General features: G+C 35.1%; 1 protein-coding gene across 1 annotated transcript; it reads right to left on the bottom strand.

The window, feature by feature from the left end:
- Positions 1–370: 370 nt before the first annotated feature.
- Positions 371–21,961, bottom strand: arhgap1 (Rho GTPase activating protein 1). Its single transcript, NM_001017781.1, is given in 13 exon segments — positions 371–653; positions 4,194–4,297; positions 4,421–4,549; positions 4,643–4,720; positions 4,830–4,906; positions 6,627–6,737; positions 6,836–6,934; positions 8,603–8,689; positions 8,789–8,920; positions 10,733–10,820; positions 10,904–10,996; positions 13,680–13,824; positions 21,901–21,961. Coding segments are annotated over 12 exon segments (1,305 nt in total). The 5' UTR covers positions 13,816–13,824; positions 21,901–21,961; the 3' UTR covers positions 371–482.
- Between the last annotated feature and the right edge of the window lie 30 nt (positions 21,962–21,991).

Raw genomic sequence — 21,991 nt, 5'->3', positions numbered from 1 at the left:
CGACAATACATAACATCGCATACTATATGACATAAGAAGCGTGTTTAAAATAAGTGTTTCAAGTTTGAGTAGTAGTGCTTTAAACTTGTCCATAGCTTTGTGCAAGCTATGGCTTACAAAACGTGTGCATTTAGTTGAAATCTGACTTTCTTGGATGAGCTACCACAAAAGAATGAAAAATAAAATCTCTTTGTTGGTTTATTGATCGGGTCTCTGCTAAAAGACCGTATAAAACTTGTGTGCCTGCGCAGTACCATTATGTCTGATAGCAGCTTCGTGAGAACAGGAGACGATTGTCGAAATTTGATCACAGCCTAAGTTTGAGTGAAAGCTTGACTGCTCTGTGCCCTTCAGGATCCTTTTTGTTTTGTTTTTTTTGCGTAGCTTCACCCAGTTAAAATACTCATGCTTTTGGCAATACTGAGGGAGACACAAAGGATGGGACACCGTAGCAAAACGGAGTGAAAACGTTCTCCTGCTCCTCACTGGATGAAGACGTCCTGATGAAGGTCGAGCAGGACGCGGGTGAAGTTGTTGATTGGTCCGATAGCGCTGAGGGTCATGGAAGCATCCTGCGCCCACAGCAAGTTGGGCCCAAACACAACGGCCAGGTTGGCATTGGTCATCTTATTGATTTCGCTCTCAGCAGATACCTGAAGATCCATGACAAAAACAACAAATACTGAAGTAGGAAAGAAACATGGAGCAAGCCTTTTAATAAATTCATGGTGTTCCCAAATAGTTAATGGCTATTTTAAAAAATTTGTGTGTCCTTTTCAGACTAATTATTTCTGAGGGGGATTTAAAGGGCACCTATGATGAAAATCATCTCTTGTAAGCTGTTTGGACAGAACTGTGTGTAGGTATAATGTGTCCACAGTCATATTGGACTGATATAAACACAAAAAAATCTCTATTTTAAATTTCCTGACATTAAAATAGGATCCAAATCCCTCCCATTTTGAGGCCCACAGCAATGTGATGTAGAAGTGCAGTTTTCCTTAACCACTGAACTGATTTGAAGGTGCCATGTTTCTATAATAACATGTATACACGTCCACAAAACTTTTTTTTTGCAAAAAAACTGGCATTAAAATATTTGTTGCAACTCTGTGATTTTTATCAGTTTTATAAGTTTAAAACGTTTTTAAAACAGCATGTATTTAATTTTTATCTGCTATAATCACCACAGCCCCATGGTGTCAGTAAACACGCATATAAATGTGTGTGTGTACTGTAAAATCTCTTTTTTGTGAGACTAATCATTTCAGAAAGGCTTGAATAAACGCCACCAAAAATACATCAAATAAATTTACTTGGTATTTTTGACTAATGAGCTGTATTTCAGCTTCATCCGAGTCTGTCTCTATCACTGACTGCTGTTTATCTGACATAACGCATGATATGAAGCAGACACACACATTGAAACTGTGGGCAGGGAGAAGCAGCTTATTTGCATTTAAAGCCACAGCCTACAAAAAAGCTACACTATATAATGGGCAGATTCTGAAGGCTGTAATAAATAATCTGATGGGTATTTTGAGCTGAAACTTTACATTATGGAAACACCAAAGGCTTATCTTACATCTTGTAAAAGGGGTAAAAAAAAAAGGTGCCCTTTAAGGGATTTTCATCATTGTACAAATCCATAATGTTGCCATTTTTCTCTCATAACCATTGTAAAAAATCCCCAGTTGAATTACCTACTGTTTTTTGACACAGCCAAGGACGTATTTGCCTTCTGAATATGGTTTTCGGACCCAAATTGTATGATGAAAAAAAAGTGTATAAGTAGAAAAAGGTAAGTTTGGTTGCTAAATTTAATTTTAACTTAGAGTTCACTCCGTATTGATGCAATTTCACCCACATGCAGTTGAAATCCCAGAAGACTTTGGTTCATCTTCAGAACACAAATGAAGATTAATTTAATCAAATATGATTTATGTCCCATAATTGAACGTTTATTCATCTAAAACTTAAAAAAAAAAGTCCTAAAGAGATTTAAATAAATCCATTTGAATTGATCAGTTTAATCAAAGACTCCTATAGAAACATTATGGCTTCATAAAATGAAGAAATTTAATTTAGGCTTTTAAGCAGATCGAATAACTATTATTTTTATAATTTCTTTCTTTCATTTACATGGATTTCCTAATCAGGTCACTCCTGATGATGTCCTATCAAAATTATTCATTTTAAAAAGATTTGTAAAGATTATATATATATATATATATATATATATATATATATATATATATATATATATATATATATATATATATATATATATATATACATACACATATATTTGAACTGTTTGTTTACATAATTCACATATGAATTAAAAATCGATATCTATTGCCGTTCATAGGCTAAATGTGAAGTAATTTATTTGATTAAAGCAGAGGTGGGCAAACTACGACCCGCTGAACACTTTCATTCGGCCGCGAGGGAGTTTTTAAAATGCTGCTTCTGAGTAATGGTTTGGTTTCAGAATTAGTAAATTAATGAGGCAATACAAGTGAATGCCATTTGATGTCAGTATTGTATGCAATACAGTTAGTGCAACCAGCAGAATTAGAACACTCTTGGATATTAAAATGCACTCGATGGTTAATGACTGAAAATGAGTCAGGCAAAAAAAATTGACTCTGAATGTCGTGTGTTTAAGGAAGAATGGACAACAAAATACTTCTTTACAAATATAGGACAGAAAGCGGTAGGTCTAATATGACAAGAATTATTGCTGTTTTTAAAAACTACAACCCAAGTCGGCATTTTTCACGCAAACATTCAAAATATTTTTAATGTGTTAATATGAGATTTTTTCTATCAGACAATTTCTTTTCTATTCTCCACTGTAAAAATTATTACATTATTATTAGATTTATTTAGATTATAATTATTTTATTATTTTATGATGATTGATAAGTAAACATAAATAGCACTGCAAATTAATTAGACTTGTAAATATGACTCAATATTAACTATTTAAAAAATGTGTGTTAATGTGACATGTTCCTGTCCAATATTACATGTTTCATGCATACTGCCACTATAAATAAAAGTTGATTTTGAAGGATTTGACATGTGGCCCTTCACTTGGTTTGCAAAACCTGATGTGGCCCTCAGGTCTAAAAAGTTTGCCCACCACTGGATTAAAGTCTTGGATAAGTCTTTGACACGAAGCAACATTAATTTTAATGTACTGATAATATTTTTTGCGCAGAATCTTAATTTTAAAAACAAATCTACTACTCAACACACATACCAACATCTCAGCATGTACACAATAAATTGTTTCAGCATCGATATTGCAATGTTGAGTCTGGATTATTATTTATCAAGTGTTTTTGAGGCTTGTGACTGTTTGAGGGTTTTAAATACATTCAGGCATACGAAATTGTATCGTTTGTAACTTTGCCAAATTAATAACAATGAATTTTATTGAATTGTTTATAAAACGAAGACTATGCAGCATTATTTTTCATTTGATTATTCAATTACTGTAAACCTGAATACAGATAGACTCCTTTAAAAACAATGTTTATTTAATTCACATTTTTTTCTTTATTGAATTCATCTATGCTTGTCGATTGTTTATTATATTTTATGCAAATGCACTCCCCTACAGAATCATCCCAATCAATTTAAAATGATAATTTTTTTTCCAAATAGTTATTTAACACATCTAGTGAAATCGTTTTCATATCACAGATAAAAAATAAAAAATAAAAATCACAATTTTAGATTTTCCCAATATTATGTTGCCCTACTATCCATACTAAAATACCCACATATTTACACAGACACCCCATAGTATTTACTTTGGTCTGCAGTACACAGTAGCCCAAAAAAAAAAAAAAAAGCGGACGAAATGGACAAAATATATCACAATATATTAAATTTGACATTTTATGTAAATTGTGAAACTTTTTACACAAAATGAGCCTATTAATAAAGAATATAAGACTTTTTGCTTTAACCACACTGAGATTAAATGGGTTTCAATGGGGATAATTTTGTCCTGAAGGTTATTAGATATATAAACAGAAATCTTATACTAATATAAACATAAAAAAAATTCCATTAAAAAAGCTGTTTGTATTAATACACTAAAACCATCATAACAGACACAAAACTGCACAGTGGTTAAAGTAAAATCCCTTATTGTCGATTATCATTTCTTTTACCTGAGCAAGGAACTGTACGAGGAAGCGCAGTGATGCATAGTTCTCATCGGGAAGAGACATCAGCATGTTCTGAATCCTTTCTGCCTGAGACTCAATGTCAACATCTGATTTCACAAGGAACACAGAAAGTAAGGTTGTGTAACAGCATGTGTGGTAAAACATTTTCATGCAAAGAAATGTTTAGTGACGTGTTTGTGTTTAGAGGTATTGTGTGTTTGTGTTCTCACTGTGGAAGTTGACAATGTCGTTGTACAGCTGATAAGTGAGCAGTGGCTCTGGCAGTTCTCTGAGGAACATCTTCAAGATCACTGCTGCCAAGTGAACGTCTTCCAGCTGAGAGAAATTCACTTCCTCTCCTACAAACACACACACAGGCAATGAAGATGAACAGGAATTATCATGTGGGGATTTATATAGAGCAAACTACACAGGGCATTTCATGATTTTACCTGAGTTATATTTTGCCTTAACATCCTTCACCAAAGAAACATTAGCAGAACGCCGGAATATTCCCTCTGTCTGGAGACCTACATGAAGATCAGAGTAAAAAAATTGAATGTAGAAAAAATAGCTATGACTAGGGCTTTAAAACACAACCATTTAAGGCAGGACATAATAGAAGAGTTGAAAATCTACCATTCTCCAGCAGGAATCCAATAGTGTCACGCATGACTAGTGGAATTCCCTCTGAGTCTGCTGCCCTGTGTTTCAATCTGATTACAAACAAACAAACCCATATCATAAGCAAAGCAGCTCCCAAAAATGCTCTGAAATGCAATAGAACGAATGAGATGGCTCTGATTTTCAACCAAAATGCTTTACCACATTAATGCATACAATAAAACATTAGGTTTTTTTGTGGTTGAGAAATAAATCTGTCTTCTCTAAGAATATTTTGGTTGTGCTTTGGATTGCCATTTAATATGATCTAAAAAAAATGTGACCAAAGCAGGTAATCTTTAGATTTTCTAGAGTATTGGTGCTTTTAAATGAACAATTATAAAATTCGTTTTGTTTTTTTTTCTCTGAAGCTTGATTGATAAAAAAAAACAACTCAGGATCAAGTATAACCATTTACAAAGCTGAATGGGTTGTTATTTAGGTGACCCATTAGGTTTATCGTTTACGTGAACTTCAAGAATCAGCACAGCATAACCACTCACATTGAAATGACACATATATAATTAAGCTATACAACTAATTCTACAATTAAGCTACTTGGCTATCTATTAGTTAAACAAAACTATTAAATAAGCGATTAAGAGAGAAGAATGATCTTTTAAAACTCTGAAAAAAAGCCAAATATTGATGCAGGTTTTATTACGGACTTTTACAGACTGTTTTTCTTTCTCCTTTCTTTGTCATTTGCTATTTTGTGTGACCCATGCTTAACATGTCACACTCATTATGACAGCCAACTGATGCATCACGCTGCTCCTACAGTATATATACATGCCTAGGCAGCTAAAGCTACTTCACTCCATTTTATGAATATGACCAGACATACACAGGCATCCTGCGAAATCTGCCACAAGAGGTCTAAAATATCATATAGTCTTACTGTACAGTTTTAGGATAAGACATGAGATTTGGAAGATGAAATAATGAATTAATCTAGGGCAGTGGTAGGGAACCTAAGGCTTGCGAGCCACATGTGGCTCTATGACCAAAAATATGTAGCTCTCCAGCTGTCTCCCTTCAATAATATTTTACAGCCTTTAGGGGGAAAACACAACAACCACCACCATATTATACATTTAAGATACTCATGTAACATGTGCCAAGCTAATCTGCTGGGTTTGCAAGTATTCTACTGTTGGCTGTTGGTTGCATCCAGTGAGTGAAATATAAGGCTGATTTATACTTCTCAGTCAAGCGCATGCGTATGCTATGGCACAACTTATGTGTGGATGCATTGCTCTCACCGTGGCCTTTGGCGACTCTGACTCACACCTCTTAAAAAACGTAACTACACGTTGCAACAACGCGTAGCGCAAGCTCTGTGATTGTGTCGGCTTAGTAGCGCTGATGAGTATGGGCAGAGGTGAGAGCCGCGCAAGTCTGATGCAGCGAGTGTTTACAAGTGTGGAGTCCCGCGAAGGAGCTCTGGATGGAGACTGTTGTTTCATGTTTACCTTATGATTAAAGTTGTTGAACGTCCGCCGGTTCCTGTGTCAAAATGAGCGAGTTTGAGCCACTTGTACATTAAGGAAGCGTTCAGAAAAAAAGGAAACACCAGCGAAGAAACTTGACACAGGAATATAAACACCTACTGCCAGCTAGCGTTTCTGAAGTGTTATGGCAGAGCAACAGAAACGGTGCGGAGAAGTATAAATGCACAGCTACACGCAATGCATGCGCTGTAGGTCACGCTGATAACTTGACGCAGAAGTATAAACCAGGCTTTAGAGGAAGAGTGTTCGGGAAACTCACGTTGTCAGAGAGACTCCAAACTGCTGAAAAGGAAGAGGAGGACTACGAGGGGGAGAGATTGGTCCAGGAACAACAGACGGCTTCAGAGACAGACGGATCTTATCATCGTACCTGAACAAAGACACCCGTAATCAGATCTAAACAGAAATAACATTGATATGCAATCAGACATGCTGTTAAACTGCATATATTAAAGCGTCATTTCTTACTCTCGGACTCTGTTGGGGATCACCAGCTGATCACACTTCACAATCTCTTCCAGCTCACTCAAATAGTTGATGTAATTTATCTTCCGGCCAAACTTAAAGCTGTCAACAGAACAAAAGTATAATATGAAAAGAGAATGGAGGATTTCATTCTTTATGTGAGCAATTAATAAATGCAAGATACAAATGCATGAACTTGTATACAACTACAAATATTGCTGTATTATTTAATATAATTTTTTTTTCTATCAAAGTGTATTACGTTTTTTTGTGTTTATATATTAGGCAGGTTATAGTTTTTTATTTTATTTAGCTTAACTGAAAATTTAAACAGCAAAATCATAAGTCCAAGGCACTCGAAAAGTAAGTGAAAAAATTAAAAAGCCTTTATTAACATGGCTATTTTGTATAACATGGAAGGAATAGCCATATCAACAAGCTTTTTCATTTCACTTCCTTTTCGAGTGTCTAGGATTAATGATTTTACTGTTTATCTTCATGAATCCCTTATCCAAAGAGCACAGACACATTCACTACCCCTGAAGCACTTTTTGCTTGATTTTGAAAATGTAAACCTCAGGGTTTCCTCAGGCTCCAAGTCAAATTTAAGACTTTAAGACCTTTCTAAGACCATTATGAATAAAATTTTAAATAGGGCTAAATACTAATGATTATTTCTTTTGTGTGCCTCAACTCTAGTTGTATACACTTTTTTTAACATAATATTTCTTTTTTCTTAATGACAAGTTTAATACTGTTAAAAAAGTAAATTTATTGTGGAGACAATTACATAAATTATAAAAAATATATATCTGTTGTCCTTTGGTCTAAACTGTTTGACTATAACCTCTATTCAACCTAATACATTTCTGTTATAAAACCTTAAGTTTCCCTTAAGTTTTATGCTTATTTATAAATATTACGTCTACTCCCCCTTACTTCTGTAAAAAAAATTTGTATGAATGGAAGATAACGTAAAGTGATACATTGCTCTGTTACTATTATGAGGAACTATGTAATTGTTTTACGCTTTATTTTCCTAGGAATTGGGGAATTTAATTTGGAGAAATTGCTGTAAATTGCTGTAAAAACAGCTATTGTAAATGATATCTCTTTTCAAAAAAAAAAAAAAAAAAACTTAAATATAAACTTAAAGATAAAAAACTGTTTTATTAAGATGGATTGTTGATGATTGGGTAGCTTTACTTAGAGGAAAATTAAGACCCGTCTAAAATTGTTTAAGACACACAACAGTAAATTTAGTTTTTTAATTTAAGATATTTTAAGACTCCACAGACATGCTGAACCTTTGTCAATTTGTTTGACATCGTTTAAAATAAAAATTGTTTAAAAAAGTGTGACCATTTGCTTGCATGTTTAAACTTGTAGTCCTTCTCTGCTAGTGTCACTTTGAAGGCTTCAGCCACTATATTCTTAACCACGCCCCTCTTATTACTAGTTTGCTACAAGTGAATGATGTGCAAAAATAAAGCCCCGCCCCCTACTCAATATTCTATTTAAGTTGGAAATACGTTAACATACTGAAACAAAAGTTACGGTTCAAGTGGACTTTAAACGGATAGTTCACCTTGTTTTAAACCCATTTCTTTATTCTGTTGAACACAAAACGAGATATTTTTATTTTCCTACTGTGAACATCAATGGCCTCTGGGGTTCAAAAGAAAGAAGAAACTCATAAAAGTAACATAAATGTTACTGTTTGCATGAAACAGCACAGAGACGTGAATAAAGCAATACTGTGGGACTGACCTGATGATGGGCTTGAAAAGAATAAGGATAGTTCTGATAAACATGGTGGGATGGACGATGTACAGTGCCTTGATATTTTTCTTATACCTGCAACAGACACAGTGATACGGTATTAGAGAGAGGCTTTCTCTTGGGTTCTGCTGTTAAAGCATTCATGAGCCTCTCTTTAACTGCAGCGTCACTCACTTCCTGTCGAACTCCCGATAGGCATCCCGAAGCCAGCTGAGTGAGGGCTTGTTCTCACTGGTCAGACCGTGATGGAAGTAGATGAGGGTGTAATCACTCTCCACATACTTATCAAGGGTTTGCTTCAAATACCTGCACACAAATATCAATAAATGAACCAATCCACAGTAAATCAAAACTTCACTTTGAACGATGAAACAGATTGAAGGAAAATCTGCACTTATAATATCTGAAACAGCTCTTATAGACTCTAGGTTTCATTATACAAGTCATTATCCTCTCAAATAAGTTCATAAAAGGGAACTGAACAGATGCAAGATTCTGTTTCTATTTCACTTCATTAAAAAGCATCGTGGTGTTTTGACACATTGACTGAACACATGGTTGGTTTATTTATTACTCAGCATATGAGTGGTTGAAAACTGAAAAGCCAGCAATGACGGAAGCAAAACCTCAAGGATGTGAAATGAACTAATTATAGTTAGTAAGCCTTTTTATATTTTAAACTATGCTTTTTTATTAAGAACTAAACAAATAAACTGTTTCATTTAATATGAATGCATTAGATAACTTATGCTTTGTATGATATCTAAAAATGATATCTTTCCTTGTTATATAATAATTTTTTTGCTACTATAATGGTGTTGTTTATACACCCTATACATACACTTGCTGTGCATTTGTATAATGCTTAAGGACTTGAACCTTGATGTTTGAAGACTGTTAGCTTTGTGCCTCTTCTGATCAACACACAAAGGGCAAATAAGTGTTGAGGATGTTTGTTTGTTGTTGTTGTTGTTGACCGTTTGTTTTTCTGTTTTGTGCAAATTTATAGAAAATTCCTAAAAATAAAGAATTAATGGTAAATAAACAATTAGTTCAATTTTAAAGACACATTACTATTTTATACATTTGTATAAATGAAAACAAAATATATTTCATAATATTTAAAACATTTTTATAAATACTTAAAGTGTGCAAAATCAAAATTGACTGGTCATTTAGCTAGCACGTATTGTTATTCCTTAGGTTCACAATATACCTACTGAAAAATACAGTTAGTTTTGGTTATCTTTAATCAAAGTCAGATCATTTGCTTTCATGTTTGGAGTTGCAGTGCTTCTCTGATCTTGTCAGTTCAATTGCTTCAGCCACAATATTTTTATCCACAACCCTCTTACTGTTACGATTCTCACAGGGCTTGACTTAGGGCGTGTCTGAAGTTGGGGCTGACGTGATATTCATAGCAAAGTCAGCCAATCAAAAAAATTGTCCAATCGGCTACTGTCTGAGCTGGGGAATTTGCATAAAGCGATCTAATTGGCTGACCCTTCCGTTGGCGCTTGAAAAGTTACGAAATTCCCAATTTCTGCAGCAAGCAACGTCACAATTCAGTTTGGCAATGTTTGACATCACCCATTCAAAGTGAATAGGAAGTGTTGATGGACTCTGACGCCAGTGTGAATGATGTGCAAAAAGAAAGCCCTGCCCCTACTCGATATTCTGTTTGAGTGTAAAGTATATCAATTTACTAAAAAAAGGGCCTCAGCAACTTCTGGTTCACACTGACTTTAAAAATGAATAGAAAGAAATATTTGACGTGTAAGGATTAAATCAGTCTATTTTCTTATTATTTATTTATCAAACTAAATATATTGTTTGACCAAATTAACGGTGCAAACAAACACAAATCAAGCATAAAAACCTTAGGACAACTTCTCTCCCTCAATCACAATCATGGTTTTCCCTGTACTTTTTTGATCTCTGAGTTTGACCTTGATCTTTAAAGTGTCCCGTGCACAGCTGTGTATGACAACACAGACCAATAAACACCCACAACTAGGACAAAAAGAAATGCAGCAATATTGACAGCACAGCTGACAGCCCAGCTTCATAACGTCTACAAATGAAGCACATAAATCAAGCAAGAGTTATGGTGCCTACATGAGAAGTTTATGATGATCCAGCTGATGTTGAGGTGGCATACGGCAAGCATTAAAGACAATCACCTTCCGGCCAAAGTTATCGTCACCTGTAAAGGAGACAGATTAAAAGGTTTCAGAACCAATACAACAGGCAGCTGATGATGTCATGCTTTATGCTTATACATCTCACCTGCCACCTCCACAATCTGATGTCTGGCGATGTCATAAAAGGGGTCGTCCCAGGGCAGATGTGATGTGTCACCAAGACTTTTAATGTCTGAAGCTGCAGGGAAAAAAAAATTTATGTATTTTAAATAAATAAAAATCATAACCATTTTACAGAAGAGATAGCAACACAGAAGTTCAGTGTAAAATGAGAACCTGGACCACAGAAATGACATTTTTAAAACATCATCTGAATAAATAAATTATAAAGTGTATACTCTTACCTTTGATTGGACAATATTTAGCAGAGATAAAATTATGTGATGAATTAGACTTTGTTTAATTGAGAATTTTTAAGTAAATTTTTAAAAATAACAATAAAAAATAAATATAAATAAAAATAGCCAACTTTAGAGTGGTTATGTGGTTCAGGGTGATAAATGATTATTATGTGCTTATAGTGTAATTATTATGCATGTAATGTTTATTAAATGATTATTATGTGTGATAAAAGACACTTCTGATTCAGGAGTACATACAGTTTCGCAATCACTGTGATACAAGTTTAAATCATGGTAAAAGGTAAATCTGCATCTCAGATCCTTCTCGTTCTACTTCTGTGAAGCCTTGCAGAAGCAGAATGAGTAGAATAAAATGCCCTGTGCCTTGCAGCTTCACAGGTTTAGGTAAATGATCAGGACTTTAAATAAACACCCAGCAAATCCATGAGAAAAACAGCTGTCTCAGCTAATGAACAATAACTCAAGCAATTTGGCAGGTTATGATTCAGAAATGAAAGTATGCGCATTGGCGCCGTCTACAGAGACCATTCAAATTCCAGCCACGGCATCAAGAAGACAAATACTTGTACTCACTGATTCTCCCTAGACTGGAAGATATTGTGTTTTGTCCTTTTTCAATACGGAAGTTTGAATGAAGTTTATCCTTTTATAATAGCCTTAACTACATATTCAATATTTGAAGTGAATTAAAAATGTCTATCAAAATTGTTAAGAACAGGTGTCTTTCAATAGTTTAGGACGACTCTGATGAAAGATTTTGATCTACTTCAAATGGTGATCTACTTCCAAGTACCAAGTTGGACTTCCTTTTGCTTTCAGAACTGCTTTAATCCTTCATGGTATAGATTTAACAAGTTACTGGAAATAATCCTCAGAGATTTTGATCCATATTGACATGATAGCATCACACAGTTGCTGCAGATTTGTTGGCTGCACATCCATGATGCGAATCTCCCGTTCCACCACATCCCAAAGGAGCTCTATTGGATTGAGATCTGGTGACTGTAGAGGCCATTTGAGCACAGTGAACTCATTGTCATGTTCAAGAAACCAGTCTGAGATGATCCACGCTTTATGACAAGGCGTTATCCTGCTAGAAGTAACCATCAAAAGAAAATTACACTGTGGTCAGAGTTGCTCTTCTGCATACCTTGGTTGTAACGAGTGGTTATTTGACTGTTGCCTTTCTATTAGCTGGAACCAGTCTGGCCATTCTCCTATGACCTCTGTCATCAACAAGGCATTTGCGCCCACAGAACTGCCACTCACTGGATATTTTCTGTTTCAGACCATTCTCTGTAAACCCTATAGATGGTTGTGCATGAAAATCCCAGTAGATCAGCAGTTTATGAAATACTTAGACCAGCCAGTCTGGCACTAACAACCATGCCACATTCAAAGTCACTTAAATCACCTTTCATTCCCATTCTAATGCTCAATTTGAACTGCAGCAGATCATCTTGACCATGTCTACAAGCCAAAAAGCACTAAGTTCCTCCCATGTGATTGGCTGGATATAAACTTGCTCTAATGTGCAGTTGGATGCCTAATAGACACCTGCAGTTGGACACCTAATAAAGTGGCCGGTAAGTATATAAAAAATAATAATAATAACAATATATTTATATTTGTTTATATTACTTAATATATTATTATTATTACAGAAATATTACTCTGTCATCACTTCTTACCCTCCACATACCAAATCCGTTTCAACTTCTCTCTTCTGTTTGAAATCCCATTGATTCCCATAGTACTTTTCCCCCCTACTATGGATGTCAATTGCTACCAGTTTTCTAACATTGTTCAAAAAGAAAAAAGAAATTCAGGTTTTGAACCACTTGATGGTGAGTAAATTTTCATTCTTGGGTGAACCATCCTTTTAACAAACATAAAATCCATTCAAGATTCAGAATCAGAAAAATGTTTTTGTTTTTGTTTTAAACTACTCACTGATTTTGAGTATTTGGTTTATTCCATGTTTCTGCTTTAGCCATGCGAAAGGTCTGGTAAAACTATTAGCGGAAAAGGTTGATTTTTAAGGCATGCAGTTGATGAAACAATTATACTGGACTGTTGACGCACACACAGAAATGTCCAGACACAGTCATCCTCTGTCAGAATGATGAAGTGTGTCTCTGGGTGTACGCCTGTGTCGTAAGTGTGTGTGAATGATATGAGTAATACTGCATGACTTCTTGAGTTTTCTGCTGGTTCTTAAATAGGCTGTGACAATTATGTCAACCGGAAGGTTTCAGCTTCACTTGTTCTCCTCTAAATATAGAGCATATGATTGGTATTCAAGATAAAAGCGGTTCTTGGCATTCCTGGAAATTACATCCTTTTTTCATATAGATTCTTTCGCGGAAATGATGCATTTAATGATACATTTTTACACAATAAAACACCACTCATCATTCCATAGAACACACACACACACACACATGCACGCACACGCACGCACACGTACACGTACAGCTCCTATCGTCATGCACTCACCAGATTTGCTCAGGCTGGAAGGGTCATCCGGTGGCCACTGTTTGTCCTGTACCAGTTTGAGCTGGTCCAGAGCAGCACTAGGAGAGTCGTCTCCTCCCAGATCATCATGAAGATCCACCAGCAGGTCAGAGGACATGACGGTCCTCTAAAACAACACAATTAAAACACAAGTCTGTTAGTCTCAATAGCGCACAGTGCTATGCTGAGATCTGCTGTTCCTGTCTGTCAGTATAAGCCTGTGTAAATGCAGTGTTTTCACACGCACACACACACTGGCAGGTTCAATGGCTGACACGACTCACAAGAGTGACCACAATGAGAAAAGCTGAACAGGTCATTTGAGTTGGTTTCGTAACAGAATGTCACTATCTATGAAACTGCACAGTTAAGACTGTTTAGGGAAGTACGTGTCATAGCAAACAACAGTAATGACAGCAAAACAACAGGTCAAGTTCAATATAGTCTTCTGGCTTACGTTTGGATTTGTGCATTTATAACAATGCAAGTTTACATGCACAGAATGTATTATTAAAAATGACACCACTGATGGACTACAAAGTAGCAGAAATCATTTAGCATCATGTTAAAATTGAGTGATTTTTGTCAATCCATAAAAAAATCTGCTCACATAACCCTTTAAAGGGGTGGTCCACTGCAAAATCACATTTTAACTTTAGTTGATGTGTAATGTAGCTGTGTGAACACAAACAACATCTCTGAATGTAATATGCTCAAAGTTCAATGCAAAGGGAGACATTGGCTTTCACAGAGCTAGCTTAGCAGTTCCTGGAGCGAAAACATTTTTGGGACTACAAAAAAATATATCTAGGTTAGTGAGATCACAAATACTTCAGGTTGCGCGCATTCACCATGCGCACACACCCTGCACAGCGAAGGGGCATGGCCTGAGGTGCTGTAGTGCTGTAATGTTATAGCAGAGAAAGCTAAAATGGCATCCAAACACTGCTTTTTCCACAGAGTTTCTTCTGTTTCTGTATTTGGGCTTCCAAAGGACACAACACAAAGACAGAAGTGCTTACATTTTATTTTTAATTATGTTCCCGAAAATTATATTTAAAAAATTATATATATATATATATATATATATATATATATATATATATATATATATATATATATATATATATATATATATATATATATATATATATATATATATATATATATATATAGCATTTGACAAAGGACAGCTTCCAGAATCTCTCCCAGTTCAGTGCTGGATAGACGAAGCTGTGAACCTGTAAGTATTTTTATTTGTCAAAATTGATCTATTACATGCACAGTTTCTAGCATTAATGATATGTTGTGGTGAAAATTTAAACAACGGAAAATGCTCTTTGGCACCATTAACAATTTAGCTACAAAATCATATTTATCCATCACACCGCTGTAAACATCCACAATTTTCACAAGCGCTGCAGTCTCTCTATGCAACAGCTTTCCCTGCATTATACATTTCAAATAACGAACTCGCAAAAGACATGTGAATGTTTCATATTACTTACACACATGCTTAATCTGATGTGAAAGACACTTAGAGAACATGACAGTCGTTTTCATGTTAGCTAAGTGGCTGTATAATCAAAGTAAGATACATTTAAAAAATAGTAATTTTTATTATTATTATTTTTTTTTTTACAAATGAAGCATGGGCAAAAGTTGCTTTGCATCTTATAAACACAACCATGCCTTAAAAATACACTCTGGACCCCCCCTTTAAAGAATTTTTAGGAAATTTAAAATTCTACAGACTAGGGCTGCATGATATTAAAAAAATCTGACATTGCGATATTTTGTACTTCAGCTGTATATATTGTAATGTGAATACATTATCAAAAAGTCTAACAGTATTTAGGTACCGATATTGAATACTAACTGCCTGCTCTACCAAATGGTTGACCATATTTTGACTGTTTTAAATACTGACTGTTAAAATCATTTAAAGAATGACTGTTTTAAATAATGGCTTACACACACAGCATTGTTAGTTTACAAACAAAAAAAATCCTGTTGCACTACTACACTAGATTTTGGTTATACCGTAAATCGACATAACAACCTCTAGCAAATGGTTGATATTTTAGAAATTATGGGATGTGTTAAAAAAAATGTATTGAGTGTGTTAACTAGTGACATTAAGAGTTAAAGGTGCAGTAAGTGATTGTCTTCAGAAACATTTGTTATTTTGCTGGTTGAAAGTCTCTCCACATTCCAATAGTAATGATTAAAGTAAATGATCTAAATGGATTTATTTGTTTATTTATATGTTGGGTAAGGCATAAAACATAAAAATGTTCATCCAATTAAATAGCGTCGGGGCAACATGTCTCATAATTCAGATAAGTAGCCCAGCCTGTTTGTCAGCAAATGCAGATTCGAACAACTGCACAACCGTTTGTAAGTAGTTCCGCCAACCGCTGTTTTTCACAAGAGAGAGAGAGAGCACGAGCACGCACGATCGACAAAAACATGCTGAATCAAAACTTTTTAAAATCCTCAATCAATATTTGAGTTACCTTTGCACACCGGAGAAAGGATGACACAATAGCTAAAGGATTTCTCTTAGACGGGTAATGTTCTGTTTTAAAACTATTGTAGTTTCACGCAAAGCTGATGTATTGTTAGATGTTGTTGTTACAAATGGGTTAAATCTTCACAGATGTGTTGTTCAGCCACTAAAATCTTCTGGTAAAAGATTGATAAGAATATTTTCAGTTTCATAAGGGACCTTTTACAGCATCGATAACGTAGATTTTAATTAGTTTAACAACAAAACACAAGTCAATATCGCTATTTCGTCTAGTCTCTCCCTATATTTTTTACCATGCAACTCTAAATATTTGCTCTGAAATAGCATGTCAGTTTGGCTTAGTAACGAGTGTAATACTTGCATGCCGCCGGACAAGCACTAGTCGCTTTTAACACATGAGAGAGGGTTCTTTTGCTGTCATCTTTAAGGTGCGCATACTCCTGTTTCAGGAAACATGGCTATGGACGGCAGGGGAGGGAGGGACTGTGATTCAGAGATTTAAGCCAAGCTGTTAGCATTGTGGAAGATCACCCACTGCACCTTTAAGAAATGCGATCCATTTCTTGGTGAGGGAGTTAAAGGGTTAAAGTTACAAACATTATCTTGTGGGTGAATAATTCAAACTCTGTAATATTGAAATGTTCACACAGTGACAGGGTTAAAAGGGATAGTGAAGAAAATGAACATTTTCTCAGTATTTACCCTTTCCTTGTTTCAAACATTTAAGCTATTAAAATATCTTCTTTATATTTTCAACATGAAAAAACATGCATAAATGTTTAAAACAAGTGAAGGGTGAGATGAAAACAGTGAGTAAAGTTTTAAGTTTTAAACTACTAATTTAAAAACACACGCAGATGACAAAGTTCTACTCCATAAACTCATCCTGCGATGTCCTATTGCAGATACACACATTGCGAAATCGGTGCTGAAACAATATATTGTGCAGCCGTACTACACATTTATTTCAGAAAGATCTGATTTGAGATATCTTGATTTGTGCTCTAAACATGAATGAATGCCTGAAATTAATGCTGAGCTCTGTGTTTGAAAAATGAATGAGCTTTTATGATGTTTTGCAGAAGTGATAGTTGTATATATATAAAAAAAGCAATTTCATTACTGCTGTTATATTACATTTAAACGAGCAGGAAAACTGTGCTACTTAATTTGATTCTATTGTATTAGCATGATTTCAAAATAAGATTCATTGTCAGTTCACATATTTAGCTTCCATGTGCATTCCACTGTATATTAAGCAATCAACCACCAAAACCTAATACAGTTTTCTCTTGATAAAACAGTGCATTGTGCATTCAAGCGAAAGCCTGCCTGTAGATTTCATTGAGGGAACCATGCAGTGGAAAAAAGCAATGGCAAAAACAGGGAAAGGCATTTATGCATTCAACAGCAGGCATTCAAACACTGAAGCACACAAATAAACAATGCTCATCTACACTGTAAACAGTGTACAGTGTCTACAGTGAAAATAAGATACACTACTCAGTGTTTTCCTTTGCCATAATGAGGACAACAACAGTAATCCTATCATAAACAATGTTTCATTTTTTAATTAGGAGCTTTGTGGTTTGTGAAACCAATTTTTTTTATATTATGCCATTACATATTCTGTACTTATTAAAATACTATTGCAATGCGAATGTGTTACTTTATTTTTAATCTGTGTGTGTATAGCTTGAAGGCTACTTGTGCCATCATCAGTAGGGCTCAGACGCTGATCTGCTGTGACAGTGCCTCGCTTTGGTGCCGCGCGGCAATGTGGCTGCCCAGCCGTATACTGACAAGAAATCACGGCTTTACCCTCTGCTCCTATTTTTATCTTTATATAATACCCTATTTATATACTTTCTCAACTCCAGCAAACCCAGTTTCACATTTACAAGCCGCTGTGACAGTGTTCGCTCTGCAATGACACCCACATTAATCTCTAAACACTGAAAGTCTTCAGGTGACGGGCATAACCTGAGCCGTCCATGTGTCACCGTGATTGAAGAGCACAGCTTATGTCTGTTGTAACTGATGACTGCAGCTATTCTATAGCCAAGAAGCTCTCAACACCGTTGAGGTGCTATAGATGTACTTAATTTTGGTTTATATGGTTTAATTAGAACTCTATTAGCCACTAACACGTTGGTGGATATTTAATGAATAAAAAGCCAAATTTACATTAAATTTACAATAAATCATAACAATAAAGCTGATACTAAAAACAAATAAATAGACAAACTTATATTAACCCTTGTGTATTGTTTAAATTGCCTTTCGTTATGCTCATGGCTGTTTTTGCCCCATTGACCTATTGGCATTGCAATCAAAAATTGTGTTTATAATGGAAGTCAAGGGGTCAAAAACAGCCACAAACATAATGAAAGGTTAGTCAATTATTTAAAAAAATTTTAAAAGCATTTTCCCAAAATATGTGTCAAAACAAGATGTCACCAAATTTCTTTCCATTTGCTGAAACAGGAAATTGTATCTAAATTAAGCCTCAAAATCTCCCCAGAGTGGATAAAAACATCCCCAAAAGTACACAAGAGTTGAACTAAAACAGTCAAAAATCTGGTCAAATAAATGCTGATATCGTTTGCTTTTGGCCAAATAGAACTCATCCAAAACCTTTCCTCTTTCGCTCTTTTATTTCCTGCTAATTAATGGACGGGTTCACAAGATCATCAGCAAAAACAATGCGCCTCATTCACAGTTGTGCCTCAAGACCACACTCGGTCAAGTCAACCAGCACTTCACGTACAAAGCTCCTAAAGAGAGCTTAAAAACAAGAGACCCAAAGAAAGTCCAACACCTCCAAAAATCAACTCTATGCTTTTCAAAAGACTAGCTGCTGTAAATAAAATCAATACTTGCTAATGCTTCTCTTGCGTTTGTTTGTGTTTTTATTGCCACATCAGCAACTTATGGCTATTTTATGGAAATATCAATACAGATTAAAAAAAAGCATATTACATTTTAATAGCAATTTCAAAATTCAATGAAAGATAAAAAAAAAACATTAAATATGATTTTTCAGTTCAATATATGATAATGAAGATATAAATACCTTATCTAGTAGTCTTTAAGATTTTACATTTAATAAAATATGCTTAAGGATGAGTGAGGCTTGACAGTGGTGCATCATTCTTCAATAAAATACAAATGACTTAAACTAGAGTGACCAATTTGGCTTCTTCTATATACGTTTTGGTCTTGTGTGTATAATTGCGTAAAAATAATTAGTTTATTATAATAGTTTTACGATCAGTGATGTACAACATAAATGATGATGCATATTTATAATGTTATTATATAGGAGAAGTAAGAAAATAAATTGTCAACCCAATAAATATAGCTTATTAATTAGGGCTGGGCGATTCATCAAAAAGTAACTGAAATCAACATTCAGAACCTATATTTGATTACATTTTTCCAGGTCAATTTTTAAAATTACTTTCCCTACCGTTTGTGGAGTCAAATGACCCCGCTATGTTAAGGCAAATTTATACTTATTATATTGTTCTGATTATACTTCTACCAAGTGCACACATACAGTCCGGCGAAACCTTCGTATACCCACACAGCTCACAAAAAAATTTAACTACATGTCAAAATGCTTTGTGATTGGTCGATTTGATAGTGGTGACGAGGGTGGGTGGTGCGGAGAGCAGCGTTTTAGGCAATGTGTGTTTTAATTTAATTTGTTTAGCGTTAATTTTCGATAAATAATTATAGATAGTAGATAGTGTGTGCTTACTTATTTTAAAATCAAGCAATGCACCCTTCATTCAGAAATCTCTCACTTGTGATATGTTAGCATATTTACTGTACAAAACTTGTTAGTTAAAATTTTCAATTAATCGAGATTTTGATTTTGGGCCAAATCACCCAGAAATTATTAATGCAATTTGTCTGCAATGTTTGAGTTTGGGAAAAGAAAGGACCACAGAATACTGATACATAAATTATTTTGTGAAAATAAAGATTTAGATGTTTCTTTCAGTAAAGGTTTTTAATTAAAATTGTCAAATGCATTTTTGCAAATAGGATCTGATTTTTTTCAAAATCTGTATTTATCAGTCTAAATATTGGTTATTGGATTTCTATAAAGAGAAATTGAGATTTCTAGTACAGCTCTACTCATAACTGCACATAAAAAAACTAAACAGGGCTCTGTGCGCATAGCTTGCAGCAGTTCAATATTCCTGAATGCCAGCATCTTCTGTCAGACGCCACTCATCCAGGATCCCTCCTGATGCAGTAATCCTCATTCACAATTCAATAAAAGCACATGCAATCATTTTCTGTTGTGTTTCGAGTAGGGCAGTTTAATATGGTTCAGATGTGCTCAGTTCATAAACACAGTGCGATGCCTTAGAATAATCTGCAGAATGAAGCACATGAAAGCAAAGCAGAGTGTTTGGTGGTCATGTGATTCTGCTAATCTCTCTGCAGTGTCGCCATTTATTTACACATAGATCCAGGGGAGCGAAACACAGCAAATGATCTCTACAGCGCTCAGATAATCAGTTTAGAAACGTGTGGATTTCACATTCAGCTTGTAAAGGATTTGCCTTTAGAAGTTCATGCTACTTTTGCACCTTTTTCTCTTGAATGTAAAATGCTCTCATCATTTACTCTCCCTCCACTGGTTTTTAAACCTTTATGAGCTTCTTCTTTCTGCTGAACATAAATAGATATTTTGAAGAATACCGTTAACTGGTAGACATTGACATCCATGGGAGAAAAAAAACTGTGGAGCACAAAGGCCAATGGTTTCCAATATTCTTCACAATCTCATGTTTTGTGTTCATCAGAGAAAAGAAACCGAAATATGTTTGTAACCAGTGGAGGGAGAATAAAAATCATAATTTTCATAATCATAATCAAACTGTGCCTTTGAGATAAGGTCAAACAAAATGCAACCCCCTAAAGAAACATCCGTTTAAAATGGTTGTTGAGCACAGCAAATATCAACAAATAAAGATTTATTGATTTTTTACTACATGTAAACTTGGAATTTATTTTGAGCTGGTGCTCCCATAGCTTTTTCTAATGTTATTAAAAAACAATTCACCTTTATTAAGGACCTCAATTTTAATACAACAGGAAAAACGTCGACATGGTGCTCGTGCTCATATTTAGATTTCTGCCCTTTCACAGGGTAACGTTAGTCTATCTCTGGCAGGTCAGTCACCAGCGTTCTGTCTCGACAAAATACAACTCATGGCAGACATCCTTCCAAACTTTGCAGTGCGAGAGCTTGAATGCCAAATGTATACTCTGGTATAAAATGTTACCCATTAAGAGCCCTGCTCAGGACAGATGATGTCGTATTCTAAGCTTACTGGACACGTAACCGTGTGTTTACTCTGCAGGAACTGAGCCAACATCCAGGCATGTGATGTAAACAACACGAAACAGTTCAAGTCTCAGTGATGGCGTTAATGCAGAAAGTCAGATGCTGCACACATTGGCTCGGTTTTACTAATCGACAGTCTGCTAAGCTAACTAGCTGCAAACCTGCTTCACCTCGACTTAACAACAGAGCGGAAACGATAGCAAGCGTTGCCCTGACGAGTGACTAGATTTTGCGGATCAGGGAACACGCAAAGCGAAACCCCGCAGGTTTCATAAAGGCAAAAAGGAGAAATGGATTACCTAGTTTTCAGTGCTCCCTATTGAAGTCTTCACAACTCTGCCAATCTTGCGAATTTCAAGCGGCACTTCCGGTTTGCGGTCCGTGTAGTTT

The sequence above is a fragment of the Danio rerio genome, chromosome 7 (assembly GCF_052040795.2).
Source record: "Danio rerio strain M-AB ecotype USA chromosome 7, GRCz13ab, whole genome shotgun sequence".
NCBI classification, from domain to species: domain Eukaryota; kingdom Metazoa; phylum Chordata; class Actinopteri; order Cypriniformes; family Danionidae; genus Danio; species Danio rerio.
The sequence above is the reverse complement of the archived record's forward strand: the minus strand, read 5'-3'. Positions and strand labels throughout refer to the sequence as shown.